Source organism: Dreissena polymorpha, chromosome 10, assembly GCF_020536995.1.
Source record: "Dreissena polymorpha isolate Duluth1 chromosome 10, UMN_Dpol_1.0, whole genome shotgun sequence".
In the NCBI taxonomy this organism is placed as follows: Eukaryota; Metazoa; Mollusca; class Bivalvia; order Myida; family Dreissenidae; genus Dreissena; species Dreissena polymorpha.
The window spans coordinates 62195345-62218843 of record NC_068364.1 but is presented as its reverse complement, the minus strand read 5'-3'; the positions used below and the strand labels follow the sequence as shown (position 1 = coordinate 62218843).

Below are 23499 nucleotides of genomic sequence, written 5' to 3'. Positions count from 1 at the left end.
TTGTTTCAGATTCGCAAATTTTCGTGTAAGTTATGATATTTGTGAGGAAACAGTATTACTGAACATTTACCATGGTCTAATATATATTGTATATAATGCATAAAATACTTGTATGCTTGGCAGAATAGCCGAGCGGGCTAATGCGTTTTTACTCCAGGTTACTCCAGGACTCCGGGGGTCACTGGTTCGAGTCCAGCTGCGGGTACTTTTTTTTTTCCTTTTTTAAATTTTATTCTTGATTTTTTACTGGAGCTTTTTAGATCCAACGTTTACATTTATCAATTTAAAGCATTTAATGACTTATTTCAAAACATGCCAAAAACTGTGAAAAGGCCCCTTTAATTGACTAAGCGACAGAAAGGTGAAGTGTTGCTATGTTTGCATATACATTTAATAACACAAGATACATCTTTATAGTTTAAACAAAAACAGATGAGCAGCTTGCCCAAACAAATTGCCGAAATGCTCAAATGTATAAAACAACACTAATAGTATTATCATATACCGCCTCCGTTCCCTAGTGGTTATGGCATTCATTTTCGGAGCGAGATATCCAAGGTCATAGCCGCAGTTGGGAGTCGTTGTGATATGACCGGAAGCCTACTCAGTTGGTACTTTTATCGAGGGGTTCCGATTGTCTTACTGCGAAGGACCCTGCATAAAGGACAGGAATCGTGAGTAAAGATGTACATTAGCAAAGATTTATCGTAAATCAAAACTGGCTGGCCCCAAGGATCAGTGGTGATACTTGAGTGAACACACACTTAGCGTGTTGCAACGACACTATCAATCAATTAATCACAATACGCGCACTGTGAGTTGCACAAACGTTAACGTACATAAATTCAAACATACGCATACACCATAATGCTCATTGTAGTTAAAACATCAATGTATCATTAGTGGGATATTAAACATTCGTTAACAACACTTATCATTTAATGGATGAAACTGTAGATTTAATGGGACTTATTCAGTTTTGTAAGGCTTAATGGCCGAGTTGAAGTGTGTACAAATATGCACTAAAGTTCGAATCTCTCAGAACTAGCATACATACAATGCACAGCAAATTTCATACAGTAGTTACCGCTCACATGAGTATAAACAGAAAAATAAATCGCAGCAAACTTGCAGTGGTTATCTGTATCTGTAGCAGCAGACATATTAGTAATCGACAAATTGTAAAATTTAGATTATAAGAAGTATGATAGATTTCTAAGTTAATACTTTTATTGACATAATGACAGAATGAACATGAACTATTGTTTGAAAGTTTGATGTTTCGGGCTGTTATGATCTGATACGTATGTCATAAGCTCATAACATTCAAATATAAAAATCATGTTTTATGAAAAGTTCTGTCCGTCTTTGTTTGCGATTTGTTTGGCTAGATAGCCGACAGTTTATTTTAATTTTAGAAGCCACTCGTTCAAAGAAGTAATGGGTACCATTCTCGTTGTATTTAAAAATTGTGTACATTCGTACTCGAAATTAAGGATCAGTTAGGTTTTATTTAAAAATTAAAGAGCATTTTCTAAGGTTAATTGACACAATTGATAAAACAATGTTTCAGATATGCAATTTTCGTTTTTTATGATATTTGTGATGAAACCGTCCTACTGATATGTCCGACTTTTATGTTCAGATAACAATGTTCATATGACACATAGAGACATTTTTGTTTCTGCAACTCATACGATAAAATTGTCGGTATCGTTGTGTCATCATAAGTGCCTCCGGACTTAAAGCGAGTTTGTTTCTATATTTGATATATGAAGTAATTAAAGTACACCTGAATGACGCTTTTAAGCGCATTCAATGTGATATTTCAACAGATAAAATGTAATTAAGTAACTATTTTGTATTTTATGTTTGTGCCATAGAGCAATGCCTTTGGCGCCTTAAAACTAACTACATTCGTTTCAAGATTCAGAATATACGCACCGTCACCGAAAGTGTTTTAATAAAGATGTATGTACTGTTTGCTTAGCTGATGCATACATTTATCGATATTTTTATTTGGTTGACTGTATCCTATATACCGGTAATTGCGAAACCGAAAAGTACATTTAACAAAAATATTTTTTAAGCTTTGCAAATACATATTTTTCCTCAAGATTGGTTTAAAATACAGACAAACAGGGCCGTGTACGTCATATAGTGTCCGATATAGCTGTATACGACATAAGTTGCATACGCTATAACACAAACATCAAACATTTAATAACGGCCCGATAAAATCAAAATGTAGCTACAAAATGTATCTTTTAATAACAGATATAATTAAAGTTTCGCCCAACTTTCGTTACTTATTGGGTTGGACTGCTAGGGTACACCGCACGTCCTCACATAATGCAGCCCTAGACAGAGGAGAGCACCAATAACTTCTAAATACATAGACTGAACAGTCACTTACTCTCCCGGCATCGTAACCACTATTAAAAATATAAAATAAAAATCATAGACAAAACACTAGGGACCCTGAGTGCACCGAGACTGGTAATACCTTTGATCCATACCTTTGAACCAATAACCCCGATACTCAAGTCACTTTTACGGTTTCATACGAAACGTAGGTTACAATGTAATAATACAGACCCGTCATCCCAACTACTTGACCAGCGGTCTACTAGACCGTCTAGACTACCTATCAAGAGTCTCGTCTACTTAACCCGTGGTCTAGACTACCTATCAAGAGTCTCGTCTACTTGACCCGCGGTCTAGACTACCTATCAAGAGTCTCGTCTACTTGACCCGAGCTCTTGACTACCTATCAAGAGTCTCGTCTACTTGACCCGCTTTCTAGACTACCTATCCAGAGTCTCGTCTACTTGACCCGCGGTCCAGACTACCTATCAAGAGTCTCGTCTACTTGACCCGCAGTCAAAGCTACTTATTCAGATTCACGTCTACTTGACCCACGGTCTAGACTACCTATCAAGAGTCTCGTCTACTTGACCCGCAGTCTAGACTACCTATCCATAGTATCGTCTACTTGACCAGAGGTCTAGACTACCTATCATGAGTCTCGTCTACTTGACCAGAGGTCTAGACTACCTATCCAGAGTCTCGTTTACTTGACCAGAGGTCTAGACTACCTATCCAGAGTCTCGTTTACTTGATCCGAGGTCTTGACTAACTTTCAGGAGTCTCGTCTACTTCAACCGCGGTCTTGCTTACCTATCAAGAGTCTCGTCTTCTAGACCCGCGGTCTAGACTACCTATCCAGAGTTTCGTTTACTTGACCAGAGGTCTAGACTAGCTATCCAGAGTCTCGTTTACTTGACCAGAGGTCTAGACTACCTATCCATAGTCTCGTCTACTTGACCAGAGGTCTAGACTTTCTAGTCTCGTCTACTTGACCAGAGGTCTAGACTTTCTATCCATAGTCTCGTCTACTTGAACCGAGGTCTTGACTAACTATCAGGAGTCTCGTCTACTTCAACCGCGGTCTCGACTACCTATTTAGATTCTCGTTTACTTGACCCGCGGTCTAGACTACCTATCCAGAGTCTCGTTTACTTGACCCGCGGTCTAGACTACCTATCCAGAGTCTCGTTTACTTGACCCGAGGTCTATATTACCTTTTCAGAGTCTCGTTTACTTTACCCGAGGTCTAGACTGCCTATTCAGAGTCTCGTTTACTTGACCAGAGGTCTAGACTACCTATCCAAAGTCTCGTTTACTTGGCCCGAGGTCTAGACTACCTATCCAGAGTCTCGTCTACTTGACCCGAGGTCTAGACTACCTACTTAGTATCTAGAGTCTCGTTTACTTGGCCCGAGGTCTATATGACCTATCCAGAGTCTCGTTTACTTGACCAGAGGTCTAGACTACCTACCCAGAGTCTCGTTTACTTGACCCGAGGTCTATATTACCTATCTAGAGTCTCGTTTACTTGACCAGAGGTCTATATTACCTATTCAGAGTCTCGTTTACCTGGCCCGAGGTCTAGACTACCTACCCAGAGTCGCGTTTACTTGACCAGAGGTCTATATTGTCTATCCAGAGTCTCGTGTACGTGGCCCGAGGTCTAGACTGCCTACCAAGAGTCTCGTTTACTTGACCAGAGGTCTATATTACCTATCCAGAGTCTCGTTTACTTGACCAGTTGTCTATATTACCTATTAAGAGTCTCGTTTACTTGACCCGAGGTCTAGACTGTCTATTCAGAGTCTCGTTTACTTGACCAGAGGTCTTGCTTACCTATCCAGAGTCTCGTCTACTAGACCCGCGGTCTAGACTACCTATCTATAGTATCATTTACTTGACCCGAGGTCTAGACTACCTATCCAGAGTCGCGTTTACTTGACCAGAGGACTAGACTACCTATCCAGGGTCTTGTTTACTTGACCCGAGGTCTAGACTACCTATCCTGAGTCTCGTTTACTTGATCCGAGGTCAAGACTACCTATCCAGAGTCTCGTTTACCTGACTAGAGGTCTTGACTACCCATCCATAGTCTCGTTTACTTGACCAGAGGTCTAGACTACCTATCCCGAGTCTCGTCTAATTGCTCGCGGTGTGCAAACGTTCTTATATGCATTAAATTCGATAAATAAAGGGTTTTAAGTTGTTTTTTTAAGTATGGCATTTCTCCTGTAATAAACTTTGATTTCTTTACTGTTTCAAACCCATCATTTTATCAATTGCTTATCATAGAGTCAGGTACTAGTATCTTATAAGTTTACTTTATTTTTTTGTTAATTCAATGTATTGTCTTGGGCTATACGTCAAACCCCCAAACTTGGATCATACGCTACATTTTCCTTAATGTTTTTAAACATAGAAATACTACAGAATGTAAATGCACTTTATTTTATCTATTAATCACGGGTCAGGTTGCGAATTACGAGCGGTTAAAATGTTTCTAGTTTTTTTGTAAATGTTAAAACAGTTAAGGCCCGTTCAAAGAAGAATTGTTCACATAAGTATGTCAAAAATGCCGCGCGCAAACGTTGCAAGGTTTACATGAATTAACCAGTTACACTCGCTCAGAGGGGGTAATCACGTGATAGTCAAGATGGCGACGTTCATGGCGAGGCAGGTATTTTTCGCCGTTTTATACCCTTTATTACTTGTATTTATTTATTAAATGCCGCTCACTTTCCAGCCATATCAGCAAGAAAGTTACAAGCGTTTATTACGTGCTGATATTCGTTCTTTATATCGACTTTTCTCGCTGCGAACTTTCTTTGCGGGATGACCTTATTGAAGCTCCGCTAAAAAAAATTGCGGGGAGTTAAGTCGAGATAAACAGCGAATTTAATACGAAATACAGGTTAATCACATGTTTACTGAATTGGCTGGAAAGTGAGCGTCATTTAAAAATTAAACAAAATTAATAAAGGGTATACAACGGCGAAAAATAACTGTCTCGTCATGGACGTCGCCGTCTTGACTATAACGTGATTACCCCCTCTGCACTCGATCGATCGTCTAAATTATTAGCAACTAAACAACAATGCAGATTTCTTATTGTTAATTTTTGATAACGATTTTAAACCAAATTACTGCATTGACTATTCAGCTTATCTTTAATTCGTGTTGTTCTCAAGACGGTTAAAGATGATATATCGCCATAAAACAGCAGCGCCACTCGTTCACCGTTTTATAAAAGAAAAAAACTTTGAACGGGTATACACACTTCATTCCAATATACAAACATCGATTTTCGTTAAATTCAGATTGAAACGAAATATCAACACAGACATAAGTGAAATAAAATATAAATATATGTAGAGGTTTTCTTTTTCTTTTTTAAATAAACATATATTTAGTAAACGTTAAACGCTATAACGAAAACAAGTTGGTTTTCTGTATTTTATGTTTGTTTATTAGAAAATTGGAGTATGAACTTATATGTTTTGACTTAAGTGTTCCGTTTTGTCGCGTGCAAAACGTAAAACGAAAAAATATGTACACATTCCTTTTTGCTCCATGGCGGCTTGTTTTACGATCGTGCATATAGTGTTTTGATTATACATGCGGGTAATGCTGGTTATAGATTATTGTGTTGTAATGAAAAAAGGCAGAATAAGCGACCGAGGTAAAACGGACTACCATGCTCGGCTGACAGGTTAAGATATCTGCCGACGCTATTTGTTTGTTTTGTCTGTCTGTCATGCACGAAATATGTTTGATATACCATATGGTCTGAGACATTGAGCTGAATCGTTTCTTTTCTAGGTTACTCGACAGGCTCGAGCTCCTGACGTCGTTTGGTTTGTCGCGTGACCTCCTACGTCAGACCAGTATGGTGATTCTAACCAGACAGCTCGGGGGAATCGCTCGGAAGCGTTCAAGACGACTACCATGGCCACAGAATTACGGGAGGTTGGTTTGCAAACCTTTCCTCTCTCTTTACCCCCCTGCTGTTAAACGGCAATGTATAACGTTAATATTAAATCTTTCCGAATTTTGATTATTTTATTTAACCTCTTTCTGATTAAAACTCCAATGTGTGAACAAATCTACAATATGTAATTTCTTTATTAATTATTAGCACTCAGATATGAAGTAAAAAGGCGAAATGGAAAATTCGTTCTGGATTTAAATATAAACTAGATTATAAAAAAATATTTACCAAGCGATTAATAAAGATTTTATAAAATTGTATATTACTTATGTTAAAGGGACTGTCAACCGCGATTGACGAAAAAAGAAAAGTTCTAAAATACCGTATTTTGTTACAATTATTAGTTTATATTGATTAAAATTGCACGACTGGTATATAACATTAAGTATATTCGGTATTAAATTAAACTGGGTATGTCTCCCATGTAACTACCAGTTTACTATAAATAACGCAAGTAAATTGATCATCATCGTCACGTGGTAAACCCAGGAATGCAAATTGTGCATGCGTAGTGAATTGTATATATTTTATATATAAAATGATCAATCTACGTGCGTTATTTATAGTGTGTATATCGTTATGTCACCTATTTTCGCGATGTACTTTCGATTTCACATCGCGAAATTTTATTACCGAATATACTGAAAATATGAACTTTTTTTTCAAGTAATGTAATATACCAGTAGTGATATTTTAATCAATATAAACTAATAATTGTAAAAAAATACTGCATGTTAAAACTTTTCTTTTTTCGTTAATCGCGGTTGACAGTCCCTTTAATGTTATAATTAATTTTGCGGACGGTACGGATGTGTGATATGTGTTGAGAAAGAGGCACTCGAACCCATTTTCACAAGCAGGTGTGTATATCTAATATACATACCTGTCACAAGGTATCAAATCACAGCTCATCGATCGTACTTATCAACATCGCTGCAACTGTGAGACCCATCTTCGGCACGCGGGAACCATTAGTTAAATCCGAAAATATATTTCCTATCTGGCATTTTTTCGAGTGTTCATGGAAATGTATAATATTCGCGTTCATTCATGCACAACTCCAAAGTGGCGTAAACAAATTTATGTTAACAGCTGAATAGTTCAGTCATATTCGTGAAACTAACTCTTTTTTTTAGAAAAAGATCGACACAGGACCGATTTATTGCAAAAAAGCGGTTTATTTTTTATATGCACCTATTTTAACCGTTGACATTTTAAAAGATAACACCGTGGCTAGCGAGTCTTCTGATGTGCTCTTTCAGCGATACCAGCTGGACAAACTACCGGAAGTTTCATCATAATGCGCGCGCCGCTGCACTCTATGACCCGGATGACCCCGCCATTGATGGCCTGCTCAATGACATGGCGACCAAACCATTCAAGTATCTTGGTATGGTTGTTGGATATTATTATACGCTACTGATTATTTGTATCGATACGTCAAGCTAACTAGCCCCCTCACATTGGTAGTCAAGCTAACTAGCCCCCTCACATTGGTAGTCAAGCTAACTAGCCCCCTCACATTGGTAGTCAAGCTAACTAGCCCCCTCACATTGGTAGTCAAGCTAACTAGCCCCCTCACATTGGTAGTCAAGCTAACTAGCCCCCTCACATTGGTATGTATTAGATACGTCAAACTAACTAGCCCCCTCACATTGGTAGGTATTAGATACGTCGAACTAACTAGCCCCCTCACAATGGTACGTATTAGATACGTCAAGCTAACTAGCCCCCTCACATCGGTAGGTATTAGATACGTCAAGCTAACTAGCCCCCTCACATTGGTAGGTATTAGATACGTCAAGCTAACTAGCCCCCTCACATTGGTAGGTATTAGATACGTCAAGCTAACTATTCCCCTCATATTGGTAGTCAAGCTAACTAGCCCCCTCACATTTGTAGGTATTAGATACGTCAAGCTAACTAGCCCCCTCACATTGGTAGGTATTAGATACGTCAAGCTAACTAGCCCCCTCACATTGGTAGGTATTAGATACGTCAAACTAACTAGCCCCCTCACATTGGTAGGTATTAGATACGTCAAGCTAAGTAGCCCCCTCACATTTGTAGGTATTAGATACGTCAAGCTAACTAGCCCCCTCACATTGGTACGTATTAGGCTTTGAACGTGTCCGTCCTTTATCAAAAATTAGTCGCAATGGTGTAATGGATATGGTGTCCACCTAGCGACCGAGAGGTCACGGTTCGATCCCCACTGTTGGAGTGTTCTTGAGCTCTTCCCCAAAGATACCAAGCAATGGTTCTAGGCCCCAAAAACGGACACGAGAGCGTTTTTAATAAGTAGTAAGCGCTTTAAACACAATCGAGCTATAATAAATAGGTTTAAACTAAACTCAGACCAATGTTAAACTATGGACATAACACATACAGTTGTCTGTGGTCAAACATTTGTTACGTGTGATCTGTATCTATGACACATCTAGTTATTGCTTAAACAGAGCTTATTATGTATTCAGCCACCCAGTTTTAGAAAAATTACACACTTCTTAAAAATGAAATATATTTTCGAAAGAAAATCAGAACGCATTGTATTTTAATATAAGATTGCATCCACATACCATAGATAATAACAATATCTATGTTATTTATTGAATTATTTTTTATCAATTTAATTCCTAGCATAGATACGACATCACAAGTGTATATCGTTATCCAAAGTATTTACTGTTTTATTAAGTCGAAAAAAAACGTTGGTTGATGTGGCCTTTAACGATTTACTTTCTTGTGGGTTATTTCATTTTGGACAATGACAAACAGCAAAATATCGATAAAAATTGGCCATTGCCATTTAAGCATTGGCTATAGTTTTGCAGTTTATGATTTTACATATTTCAGAAATGATGGAAAAGGGGACCGAGTTAAAACTACTGATCCAGTACTTTGACGGAACCAAGGCTGTCTTCAAACCGATGAGGTTCAGCATCAGTCTTTTTAAGCTTTAAGTCCGGTTTAGAGAACAGTCCGGTTTAGAAAACAAACTGGTTTATATAACAGTCCGGTTTAGAAAACAGTCCGGTTTAGATTAAAGTCTGGTTTATATAACAGTCCGGTTCAGAGAACAGTCCGATTTAGATAACAGTCTGGTTTAGAGAACAGTCTGGTTTAGAGACCAGCCTGGTTTAGAGAACAGTCTGGTTTAGAGCATAGTTCGGGTTAAATAAGTTTTGTTAAGAATTTCACTTTTTAGCTCGACTATTGTATATAAAATATATATAGCGGAGCTATCCTACTCACCCCGGCGTCTGCGTTAGCGTGCAAATGTTAAAGTTTTCGTACTACCCCAAATATTTTCATTGTGCCTTGACAAATTGCTTTTATATTTTGCATACTAGTTTACCAACATCACCCCAACCTATAAACAAGAGCAGACAACTCTATCAAGCATTTTGTCATAATTGTGGCCCCTTTTCCACTTACAATATGCAGCAAATGTTAAAGTTTGCGTACTACCCAAACTATTTTCAATGTCCCTTTACATATTGCTTTCATATTTTGCATACTTGTTAACCATCATGACTCCAAGCTATAAACAAGAGCAGAAATTCTATCAAGCATTTTGTCATAATTATGGCCCCTTTTCCACTTACAATATGCAGCAAATGTTAAAGTTTGCGTACTACCCCAACTATTTTCAATGTCCCTTGACATATTGCTTTCATATTTTGCATACTTGTTAACCATCATGACCCCAACCTATAAACAAGAGCAGACAGCTATATCAAGCATTTTGACAGAATTATTGCCCCTTTTATACTTAGAATATGCATATTATTGATAAATCTATGTAAAAGTTTGCGTACTACCCCAAATTATATTTCCTATATCCTTTGACATATTTCTTTTATATTTTGCATACTTGTTTACCAACATTACCCCAACTTATAAACAAGAGCATACCACTGTATCAAGCATTTTGACATACTTATGGCCCCTTTTACACTTAGATAATTTAACTTTTTGCTTAAATTGCCATAACTTCTATATTTATGATCACATTTTATTATTACTTTGACAAAACAACACTTACCTGAATATCACAATGGATTCCTGCCAAACAATACCCCATGCCCCTTCCCAGAATCCCTCCCCCCCAACCTCCCCCCCCCATTTTTTTTATAAACATCATCTAATAAATTACCCCACGCCACATTATACCCCCTCTCACCCCCAACCCCTACCCCCCATACCCCCCCCCCCCCAAAAAAAAAATAATATATTTTTTTAAACATCATCTAATAAATTACCACACCCCACATTATGCCCCCTCTCACCCCCAACCCCCCTACCCCCCGAACAAAATTGTTTTTTTCCTTTTTTTATTTTTGAACGATCGTCTAATAAATGACCACACCCCACATTATACCCCCTCTTAACCCCCCCCCCCGAAAAAAAAACCCCACCCCACATTATACCCCATCTCAAGTGCGCTGTCCTCTGACAGCTCTTGTTATATTCATAGTTGTTAAGAAAGAAGTCTGGTTTTATGAGAAGTCTCATTCAGAAATAAGTCTGATTTAGAAAGATGTCTGGTTAAAGGAGTGCACACTTTAGTTTGGGATGACACTTAACGCACACAAACTAAGCCCTATTTTCTAGTACATGGCTCAAATACTTTTATATAGGGGGAATCTGCTGTCGAGTATCGTTAAGGAAAGGGTCCAATTTACGAGAGTTTTCAGTTTAAAAGACACGTGCAGTTTAAAGAAGGATATGGATCGTTTTGGAATACGTGTGAGTTCCTGTCTGGGATGTGTTGTGTTAAGTGAGGAAACAGTCTAAAAATTAATTGGAAGTATAGTTAATGAACACGTATTTATTTTCGACATGGTTTACAAGACAAGTCACGATATTCGGTTTTATGAACAGAACATCAAAATAGAAGTCGTGCTTGCTGGGGATACCGGCTTATTGAGCCAATCGGAGAACGGCATGGCTAAAACTAATGGCAGGGCAAAGGAGAACTTTATACTATCAATGCATGTAGGATTCATGTTCTGCAAAGTACCATGTAAATATCTTTTTAGACGTAGAGTGGCGTCAGACTTATTGGTAGAAGAGGTTTTTAGCTCCTATAGAAGCTCACTATGAGTTGATACTAATATAATTAAAGGTAATTTTTTTCTTCAAATTTGAGACTCGCACTGCGAATACTAAGTTTAATACATGAGCGGAAAGTGTCTCCTCAGATAAGCCTGTGCCGTCCGCACAGGCTAATCAGGGAAGGCACTTTGCGCTTTTATTGAATTGTTTGTTTAAAGGAGGTATCTTCTATACCAAAATCCAATGAAGGCGGAACTGCACAGGCTAATCTGGGATGAAACTTTACGTTCATGCATTAGGCCCTGTTTTCACAGAACGGGTCTTATTCAATCATTGTGTTTTCCATACGATGCAATATTCCGCCGTTTGTAGGTGGCCCCGTGACCACGAGACGCTTCCCAACCATTTCTACTTCAACGATTACGAACGCCACAATGCGGAGATCGCGGCTTTTCATCTAGATCGGTGTGAACAATGTGTTTTGTTTACTTCGTTTAGTTTAAACGTATTTATTTTCGCTCGAATGCATAGAAAGTCCTGGGTAGAACCAGTACTTAGTGTCTGTGGGAGAGATCTAAAGTACACTCCCACAGTGGGGATTGAACCCGTGACCTCCCGGTCGCTATGCGGACACCGTATCAATTACTCGACGGAGACCATGTTTACTTGCTAAAGGAGTATTTTATATGGTGTCCGCCTTGCGACTTTTATGTTCGATCCCCACTCACGAAGCGTTCTCAGGATCTTTCCAACGACACTCAAGTAATGGTACAGCACATGAAATGGGCTCGAGAGAGTCTTAATAAGCCTAAGACTTTCAATGTTTTGTAGCTGGAATAAAAAGGTTTAAGCTACGATATGTATTCTGCACCTATATTGTAATCGCTGCTTGAACAACGGGTAAACCACTTAAGCCCATGTGCAGTGCATCAGAAATGGTAACCATTGCAAACCTCTGAAATTTTAAGCACATGTGTTGTCTATAGGTTTATTATCAGTTAGAATACATTATGAAACTTAATCATTTACGTCGTTATGTTTTCTTTGGTTTATATGCAAATATATGTTATTTAAAACTGGTAAATCACTTCAACAGTGAATAATAATCATCGATAATTGTTCACTATTTAACTGCGAAATGACGTCGTTATTTTGAGTTAATGTCGTTGTTATTCTCGCGAAAATATCTATTTTATACTTTAAAATGTAAAAAGCACTAAACAAAGAAAATGTGTTGATTTCGCGGTAGATTTTCAATTTTATACCACTCGTGATCATAGATGATTAATATTTTCACTGGAAGCTCGTATAACCATCAATTTATCTGATATATGGTGCATTTAAAACGATTATACCAATACAATAATACAATAGATTCTAATTCAATTGCAATACAACTTTTTTGAAATTATTGATACCTTAATAAAGCTACGAAATGTTCCCTAAGCCTCGAGGAATTCACAACTTCACATTTTGTTACTATTTTCAGGATTTTCGGCTTTTACCGGGTCCCGCCGGTGACTGGTCGCTTCGTGAATATGACCAGCGAGATTTTCATGTTGGCGGGAAAAGCTCTTAAAAAGACGTTCTACGTTTCCCCAAGTAATTATAAAATGATGCAAAAAATGGAGTAAATAAATAAAATTAGTTCTGCGTGTGTAATTTGTTTTCGGTATAAAGCGTATAAGATTAAATTTCCAAAGTGGAGATCTTAAAAAACGTTTCTAGTTTTGTATTACTTATACATGTATTCTGTTAATTTTATCTAAGTTCCAAAATAACGTCAAGTTCTGCATTCATAAAAATGTAAGGTATCTTTAATATTATTAACGTTTCTACAATGAAGTTCTGGAATAACTAAGAGATCTGCCTTTGTCGTTCATTGGAAAATAAGTTAACACCTTTTACACTCATTTTGCATCTGCAAAATATTTCACATTTGTTTGTAGGCATACTTACATACAAATGAACACATCAATGATTTTGGACTTATTATGTTGGTGTCATTGAAGAAAAAAGCACATTCAATATTAAAATTTGGTTAAACAAAGTTCAATACGTTGAGATTTCTTTAAGTCAGTTTGGAAATTGAAGAGGTTTTGCATAAGCTGTAAGGTGTTCAAAAAGACCCTTTAAAGCAAAACCAGTGTAACGCGGCCTATACATTATTACATAAGACATATTTAAGAGAAAGTTGATGGCAAAAAAACACACACTATATAATGGTAGCTTAAAGGAGTACATCAAACGTTGGGGTTTTACACTATTCAAATTATTTGATGCAAAGTGCACTAAATAATCCACCAGGGGACTTACATATTTAAGGATTTTGAAAAATTACCTATGTATTAAATCTAGAGCTTTGCGTAATGAGGTCCAATGCGTGGTCGAACCAATGTTCGGGTTATATCTTTGAAGAAGCAACTTTTCGAAGTCGGTATTATTGTTGTTGTTATCCTTCTTGTTGTTCACGTGGTTGTTGTTGTTGTCGTCGACAGTCGGCAACCTCTGTTTCTTTGGCGAGTGTTCCTATTACTGCGACAGCCGGCACTCGTTCTGCGGGGTCGGTGACGTAATCGAGGGATCGCTGATGACGTGGCTTCCGGAACCCCCTGTCGGAGATAGGGACAGGTGGAGGAGTCCATATAGGAGGTACACTTTGGAAAAAATCATAAAAACAAGAGAAATATCTTTTAATGCCCCGGTAGGGTGGCATATATCAGTCAGACTGCCCGTCCGTCCGTCAGTTTGTCCGTCCGTACGGTATTCCGTTTCCTCAACGGTTTCACATATTTACATATTTTTTGTTTGAGAGTTTATCCGCATGACTTACAGATCAAATTTGAGTTTCAGACCGGTCCATCGATTTTTGCGAAGTAATGGGCCTTGGACTAAATTGTCTATAGAATAACAGATGCTGGACTTTTTACCTAAATACTTGCAGATATTGACCTGATTTTTGGTGTGAGAGTCTACCATCATGACTTACAGATCTAGTTCGAATTTCGTTCTGGTCCATTTTTAGCTCGGCTGTTTTCGGAGAAAACCCGAGGTATTGTCATAGCCAGCTCGTCGTCCGACGTCCGCCGTCCGCCGTGCTAAAACCTTAACATTGGCTCTAAAATCAAAGTGCTTCCACCTACAACTTTGAAACTTCATATGTAGATGCACTTTGATGAGTTCTACACGCCACACCCATTTTTGGATCACAAGGTCAAAGGTCAAGGTCACTGTGACCTCTAATATTAAACTTTAACATAGGCTCTAAAATCAAAGTGCTTCCACCTACAACTTTTAAACTTCATATGTAGATGCACCTTGATGAGTTCTACACGCCACACTCATTTTAGGGTCACCAGGTCAAAGATCAAGGTCACTGTGACCTCTAATATAAAACTTTAACATAAACCTTTACATTCGCTCTAAAATCAAAGTGCTTCCACCTACAACTTTGAAACTTCATATGTACATGCACCTTGATGAGTTCTACACGCCACACCCATTTTTGGGTCACAAGGTCAAAGGTCCAAGTAGCTGTGACCTCTAATATAAAACTTTAACATAGCCTCTACAATAAAAGTGCTTCAACCTACAACTTTTTAACTTCATATGTACATTCACCTTCCTCATTTCTACACGCCACATCCATTTTTAGCTTGGCTGTTTTCGGAAAAACCCGAGGTATTGTCATAGCCAGCTCGTCGTCCGCGGTCCGCCGTCAGCCGTCCGCCGTATGCGTCGTGCTAAAACCTTAACAATGGCTCTAAAATCAAAGTGCTTCCACCTACAACTTTAAAACTTCATAAGTAGATGCACATTGATGAGTTCTACACGCCAGACCCAATATGGGTCACTAGGCTAAAGGTAAAAGGTCACCGTGACCTCTATAAAAAAATTCTGACAAGCTTTTGCAGCCGAGCGTTGGCACCCGTTATGCGGTGCTCTTGTTTTGTCGAAGTTACGGGCCCTTTGACTTAATATTTTTCTCTAAAATGGCTGGTGTACGGCAGTAGTGGATTCTGTGTTTCACAAACACAACACTTGTTCTTTTGTTCTATTAAAATCCAAGTGAGAATCATAATTAATATCAATGAGGTGTGTCAATGGAAAATCAAGTTTAATGTTTGTATGTTAAAGGGACTGTCAACCACGACGACGAAGAAAAGAAAAGTTGTAAAATACGGTATTTTTGTTTACAATCATAAGTTGATATTGATTAAAATATCATGACTGGTATATTACATTACTTGAATAAAGTTCATATTTTCAGTATATTCAGGCCCGTAGCTAGGGTTTTGAAAAGGGGGGTGCGAATGTTTGCCATCGGCGATTGTTATTGAGCAACGAAGTGGCGAAGGGGGTATCTGCGGGGGGGGGGGGGGGGGGTCCTCCTGCAATCGGGGGCTTTGGAGGTCCTCCCCCTTGACAATTTTGAAAATGAAACGTAAACTCCTGCATTCTGGTCAGTTTTTAACTGTATTTAGAGACTTAAGTTATAGAGCATTTTTATATGAAATTTCACTTTCATTGACCATACTCTCAGTGACTGGTCGACATGAATATGATCTGACATACAAGTATTCCCCACCACGTTTTTCAATAACCACCTTTTTCGATCAGTCATGGAAATACATCTTTTTATACGGTGTTTAACCCGACACTAGTATGCGCGCACATACTGTGTTTACATATGCAACAACAAATTTATAGAATGTAAAATCAACAAAAAGAACGGTATAAAATATAATTATTTCTTGGAATCTTGATGAAATGGGTGTTTTTTTACCATTCCAACATTCTACCATTCATAAATCGAGCAAATTAAATGGAAATATTTTACTTGTTTTCAAAACAATTGTTTGCCTGCTACTATGGATAATACCAGAGGCCAAGCATTGCTCTAAGCGTGCTAATAGTCTATTGTACAACAAACACTGATTATACTCTAAACGTGCTAATGGTGTATTGTACAACAAAACTGGGTCTTCTCTAATGTGCATCAATACTAAAAAAGAAATCAAAATGGTATAACTGGATACGTTAATTAAAAAAATAAATATTTTTAACAAATAAATTCTCTTTTTCTATACGAATTTAAGAAACATATAACACTTCAGGCTTCATTAAGACCCTATAACCACAAACTACTGGCCCTATGGTCTCAAAGTCCTTAACAATGTATACCCGGACGTTTAAGAAAAAGGTGTACTTATTTGCACATTAATGTATATGCTCAAGAACCGTCACAGTTGATGAAAATTAAACAATAACGTCAATCTGATTATATGTTATAATGTTTTAATTTCATTATAACAACTGTTTAAGAGTAGAACATTCCTAGTGTCAAGTTTGGCATAATTAAAATATTGTGGAAAGGGGAGCAGAACAGATGCCATGAAGTATTGGTAAACTACAAAAAAGCTACATTGCTTTGTAACAATGATTTGTTTTCTTGTCATTCATCAAAAAAATTATCATGACTTGAGCAAAGCTGATATTTTTTGCTGAATAACCCTGTAGGGGATCCGAAAATGGTTATACGGGGATATAACAAAAAGACAATGCAGTCTGTCGGAAATGCTGTGCACAATGTGTTATTGTTATAAATCGTGATATAATGCAAAGTTATTAACAAGTGACTCATTAGTCTTCGGCAATAGTCGAAGGGTGTCCTTTGATTTCAGTCATTTTCGGAAGCTGGCATCAAATTCCGTTTATAATGATCTAAAATGTATTTTCTTTTTATAAGATTATTTATTTATTCAAGTTAATGAAATTATTTTTCCAGCCATTTAGATAATTGTCGAAAAAGGTTATTGGACTGGGATTTCACCCTACAATAAGTAGGCTTCAACAATTCGTTATGATATATATTACAGTTATAGTTTTAACAGACATTAATTACGATGACAAAAGTAACAAAACAATCATTTAGTATCAAATATCTATAAATAAGAATCGATTTTATACGGATTAGAGTGTCAGGTTAATAATTTTGCATTATACAGAAAACAAATATCTATTTGTAACAAAGATTCCAATTCCATTTTGCCGGGACCGGCTTCTAAGATCTTCTTAAAGTTTGCTATCACAACTTCTGTTGATTTCAACAATTCTTCGGTTAAAACTTGTAAATAAAAATCACGCGTTATCATGGAAAAGACTTAATCGAGAAATTAATTATATGGTAACCTGTTGGTTGCATATTGAATACAACATTATTTTAACGCTTAAATACGAAGACTCATTGGGTTCCTGGAAAAAATAAATAATCGTTTTTGCGTCCAATAACGTTGGGTACAACTTGTAGTACAATTGTTTTACTCGTCCAAAAACATTGGGTGCGAACGCACCCAACGCACCCCACCCCCTGGCTACGGGTATGATATTTAGGTAACAAAATTTCGCGATTTGAAATCGAAAGTACATCGCGAAAATAGGTGACATACCGATATACACACTATAAATAACGCATGTAAATTGATCATTATATATATAAAATATATACAATTCACTAAGCATGCACAATTTGCATTTCTGAGTTTACCACGTGACGATGATGATCAATCTACTAGCGTTATTTATAGTTAACTGGGGTAGTTACCTGGTAGACATACCCAATAAAAAAAATTACCGAATATACTGAGAATATGCAAACTTAACAACTTTTTTCAAGTAATGTAATATACCAGTCGTGATATTTTAATCAATATAAACTAATAATTGTAAAAAATACGGTATATTACAACTTTTCTTTTCTTCGTCGTCGTGGTTGACAGTCACTTTAAGTATCGTTTTGTATCAGGCACACATTTCTACCAGACTTTAGTATTTATAAATCATGGGGATATCTATTGTACGATGGAAACAATTGGTACCTTGTATTGTATATAATTGAGACGCGTTCTGAGAAAACTGGGTTTAACGCATGTGCGTTAAGTGTCGTCCCAGATTAGCCTGTGCAGTCCGCACAGGCTAATCAGGTACGGCACTTTCCGCCTAAACTTGTATTTCGGTAAGGAGGGACTTCCGTGAAACAAAAATACCATACAAGCGGAAAGTGTCGTCCCTGATTAGCCTGTGCGGACTGCACAGGCTAATCTTTGACGACACTTTGCGCACATGCATTTGCCCAATTTTCACAGAACAAGACACAATTAATTGGTACCATTAGCAAGTTATGCATTTTGTGCGTTCACATATTCTAATTTTTCCAGTGGTTTATACGTCTCGGAATTAGATAGATTCCGCGCATGCGTATTGTGCTGACGCAATATGGCGGACGCAATATTAAAAAGAAGCGACGGTCTTGTTCTTACACAGGTCATACAGCAAGTTCCGGAAGGCCGAATGGGAAGTGGATGATACTTACTGCGAGGGTCTGCTACTCGACGATCAGTTGCTCTACGAGCGCTTTATGCCGGATCTGATAGACGCTCATATATTTGATTTTATAACAGGTTTGTAACGAAGCCAGACAAATAATTATGTTATTATCCCCCGCCATAGGCGGAGGGATATTGTTTTGGCGTTGTCCGTCCGTCCGTCCGTCTTTCTGTCCGGAGCCATATCTTGGAAGTGCTTTGGCGGATTTCATTGAAACTTGGTATGAGTATACATATGGATAAGAGAATGATACACGCCAAATGGCATTGTACACCATCTGTTAATAACGGAGTTATGGCCCTTTGTATCTTGAAAAAATGCTTTTTTGTGTCCGGAGCCATATCTTTGAAATGCTTTGGCGGATTTCATTGAAACTTAGTATGGGTATGTATTTCAATAAGAGGATGATGCATGCCAAATGGCATTGTACACCATCTGTTAATGACGGAGTTATGGCCCTCTGTATCTTGAAAAAACGCTTTTTTTAAGTGTCACATATAACACTTTTGTGTCCAGAAGCATATTAGTGGGGGATATCAATTCAACGAATTTGCTTGTTCATCTTGCATTCGTAAATACAGTATCGGTTGTCTTAATTTTAGAAACAAGTCAGCGCATTTAATTATTGCATGCACTTGTATTAATAATGCTTGCTTTCATATTAATCTACTTAAAATGTTACATTTGTTCTTATCTTGAAGTTTATGTTTGAGTTTACTCTTAAATACGTATTCCAAACTACGAAACCCCAATCCAATAGGCCGCTATCAAGAAATATTATTAAAATAGGTATTGCACGCGTCGTTTGTTGATAACATCGTTCCATGTATAAAGTTTATGGGCTAATTTCGTTGATGATAAATTGTGTCTAAAAGCAAGGACATACACGTTTGATTGTTTATTGCGTTCCCTAGGAAACATGGACCGACATCACATTGAGGTCTTCCTTCACCTCAGGAACGACAGCTGCCCTATACACATGGACAACGGCCGAGGGTGAGGGGCTTTATATGTGCTCTGTTCTGGAACTTTTGCTTAATCATGTGCCTAAAGTGTCTTCTCAGATTAGCCTGTGCAGTTCGCATCGGCTACTCAGGGACGACACTTTTCGCTTAAACTGGACTTGGAACCGTTGAGGAGAGACTTGCATTAAACGAAAAATGCAATAAAAGCGGAAAGTTTCGTCCCTGATTAGCCTGTTCGGACTGTACAAGCTTATCTGGGACGACACTTAACGCACATGCATTTAACCCAGTTTTGTGCAGAACGAGGCTCATTTTTTTATGGCGCCATTCGCTACTTCTAGTATTATATTTATACTGTTAGCACTCTGTTCTACTCTATTTGAGCTCGGGGTATCAACATAGATGTCACATGACAGTTTTCCTCGTAAGAAATAATGTACTTATTTATTTTAATTAGAACATTACCAATTTATTTCATATGTTTTCTATAACCGTTGCAAAGCCGCATTTTGACGTTTGCAGATTCGGTAAAACCAAAGTGGACGAGTTCTCGATTCTGGCGCCGTTAATTCAGTGCTGTCGTATTCGAAAATCCACATTCCTGAAGCTGACAAAGCTTTACGTCGGACCGGAGCCGTTGAGCGAACTGCTTGACGAATCCCTTCGGAACGACCCCTTGTATCCGATTCTCACATCCGGGTTCTACGATGCCGTGGATAGGCGTGTATTGCATGTGCTTAGAACGGTGGCACGGTGTCTAACAAATCATTCTATAAAAGACGTATTTATTGATGATCCTTTTTAGTAATAATTGTTTTATTGCAGTGTATTTCACTTGTGTATGACTATTTGTATATTCTAATTAGACAATAACATACGCCAGAGCTGGTCCGGATATCTGTAATCGGCCCGCTGCCGTCATAACGAAGACAAAGACACTGACATTTTTAAAGTTTTTACGTATGTTAACGTTTCTTTTTACCGCAACGTCACATATGCAAAAAGGTAGATGCAGATTATTATTCAACATCATTAAGATGATCTTACAGGTGATTAATGAGTTAATTCACGTTCAATAATCAAATTAACATAACACATAGTATGTTTAATTTGATTATGTTTGTTTTACTTGTAAAATTAATAATAACGAAGGAACCGAAAAAAACTATTCAGACACGTGTATAAAGGTTAGGTAGAAACTGATGAGATGTGCAAGAAATATTGAATATGATTGAGCTCTTTGAGAAACAACTACATGTACTCTTCATTCATGTGCCAGCGTCACGCATCAATGATAAATCAATACATAAAAATAAAATCAAAAACACACATTTTTATATCAAAACCTGCAAAATAACAATTTAAATTAAATTAAATTAAATTGAAGATAATGTGAAAATAAAAAGTGATCCTTAGCTAATTTTGAGTATTATATAGACATGCTTGCAAGGAAACAAACCTTTAAACATCTTCAGTACATTTGTATTTTTATTGATGACCTGCTTCAGTATGTTTAAGTATGAATTTTTGCAATTCTTTCCCAAAATAGCTATAATTTAGCCAGTCGAGGACACAACATTCATTTGTTTTACAAATGGTCTGTGCTTGTTCATAGAAAACGACCGACGTGCGATAGACAGCTTTAAAATTGTTTGTATTTATTTCTATGTTCCATCTTATACTTTAATTGATTGATTTTGCTCTGCTCAAATAATACTTGCGCGAGAGTACGTGCATGTTATGTTCGGATCTCTCTTCTCGAAGCACGTTGAAATCCTATATTGTGTGGAACAAACGGTTTCATTAAAGCGAGATTATACGATTTTGTAAAATATTAATATAATAATAATAATAATAACTTTATAACTTCATGAAGAATTCACATTAAGAAATAATTTCTTTTTTACAATGTGGTCTTCAGTAACAAAACACAACTATACATATTGAAACATGCATACGAACATACAAGAGAAAAAAGAAAATTAACAATACAGTAAATTTTTTTATCCCACTTTAACAGCGAATTCGGTTGATTAAAGCCCCGTTGATTAAATATCATCTATAATCAACGGCAGGAAATGACGTCAATATTTCGACGAAATGACGCTATAAATCCAGCGAAATTATCCAGTCAAACTAATTATGTTTAAATAAAAAGGTTTACTTAATTAAAAGTGGGATAAATAGAATAATAGATAAGTGTTGATTATAGATCAGGTTCATCATGCTCGGCACGAAAACGAAAAAGCATTGCGAAATATTAATGAATTTATATAAAATGTGTAAAAAACTTTTTTTTACATATATTTCAATATAAATAAAAATGAAAGTTAACAAGAGCATGTGTCGAAAAGTGCGAAATAATCCAGATATTTAATACTGAAATCGATATGTCTGTACAGTCGAATTCGCCAGCATGTATATCACGCATAACGATGTGAATCTAAATTTAGTTTTACGGATCATTTTAATTTTCTGCAACGATATCTATTCATACAACACACGAATACTTACTCCGATCCTAATAAAAAGACGAATGCGTCGGTTGTTGTAGGAAAATATGTGCGAAATATTTTCGTCACAATCGGCTCGGGTCGCTCATTTGTCTTTGCTGCATTTTAAGTAATTCGTCTTAAATTCATAATTTTTCTTGCCAATTTTGTGTTATTGTAACATATTTTTATCTATAATTTAGAATTTAACAAATATACACATCGAAAAGTCTCGCTTTAAAGACTTTCTTGCTTACTTCCATGCACGACGAATCTGTAATGTAATGCATATGTTATTATAAAAAATATAAACAAAACGTTTACTTTACTTTCTATTTTATTATTGCTCTTTATCGTAAACTGCTTTTATGATCTTTTACCTTTGTTGCACGTGTATTAAAAAGAATTAAAACGATTTACATCTTTAGTTATAGTTAGTTGTATTTTAAGTATGCAACTATATATGCATAATATCCTAAACAAAATTGATTAAGTAAATGTTGAACACTGATGAATGTTGTGAGTCACATTACTCATCTAGAAAGAAGATATCGTTCTTTTGCGCAGTTTATGTTATTTATATGAGATTTTTGAGACGTATGGGATAACACATATCGCCTCCTTGATGCAAAAAGTCACTATGTACCTTCTTATTTTAATGTCACATGGAACTTGTTTACACCAATGGGACGATATGAAACACGAGTTAAGCAGTATAAAAATGAGATGTATCGGCACTTTCGGTAATTTATGTAACGAACGCCAATGAATTTTAAATGGTTCATGCTATCAGAACCACATCGTCATAATCATTATCATCCTCATCATCAAGCCCTTGACCGGTCTGGCCGTTGGGGAATGAGCGACGACGATACAGAAATCCTCCAGTCAGGTATGTTGTGTGCTGCTGAGAGTAATTCATCCATGTCCCCTCTTTTTCATAAAGATTGCGTTCGGACGACCTTCACGTCGACCTCACTCTAGCGTGCCCTGGAGAACAATCTTGCACATAGAGTCGTGCCTGGTGACGTGTCCAAACCACGGTCGCCAGTAAGTGCTCTTGCGGACCAACACGTGTTGCAGTCATGTTCTGGACGTACTCGTATGTCTTTTACTCCGTATTGGAGATGCGGAGCAGTCTTCGGAGACATGTATGTTTGAATGCCTCCATGATGCGTTCTGCGTCCTCGTAAAGCGTCCAGGTCTCGCAGCCGTAGAGTAGAATGGAGAATACGAG

At 37.2% G+C, this 23499-nt stretch overlaps 1 protein-coding gene across 2 annotated transcripts in view; it reads left to right on the top strand.

Annotated features, from left to right (window-relative positions):
• Nucleotides 1-20777, top strand: part of LOC127848792 (extracellular serine/threonine protein CG31145-like) — a 32553-nt gene extending 11776 nt beyond the window's left edge. Inside the window, exons 4-12 of one of the 2 annotated variants that reach the window (XM_052381405.1) lie at nt 6190-6336; nt 7621-7748; nt 9215-9293; nt 11792-11884; nt 12909-13021; nt 13918-14071; nt 18743-18879; nt 19720-19801; nt 20293-20777. In XM_052381405.1, the coding sequence (XP_052237365.1) occupies nt 6190-6336; nt 7621-7748; nt 9215-9293; nt 11792-11884; nt 12909-13021; nt 13918-14071; nt 18743-18879; nt 19720-19801; nt 20293-20575 (1216 nt within the window). In that variant the 3' untranslated portion in view covers nt 20576-20777. The remainder of the gene's footprint in view (nt 1-6189; nt 6337-7620; nt 7749-9214; nt 9294-11791; nt 11885-12908; nt 13022-13917; nt 14072-18742; nt 18880-19719; nt 19802-20292) is intronic. The other variant, XM_052381404.1, reaches the window with a different exon arrangement.
• Nucleotides 20778-23499: the final 2722 nt, after the last annotated feature.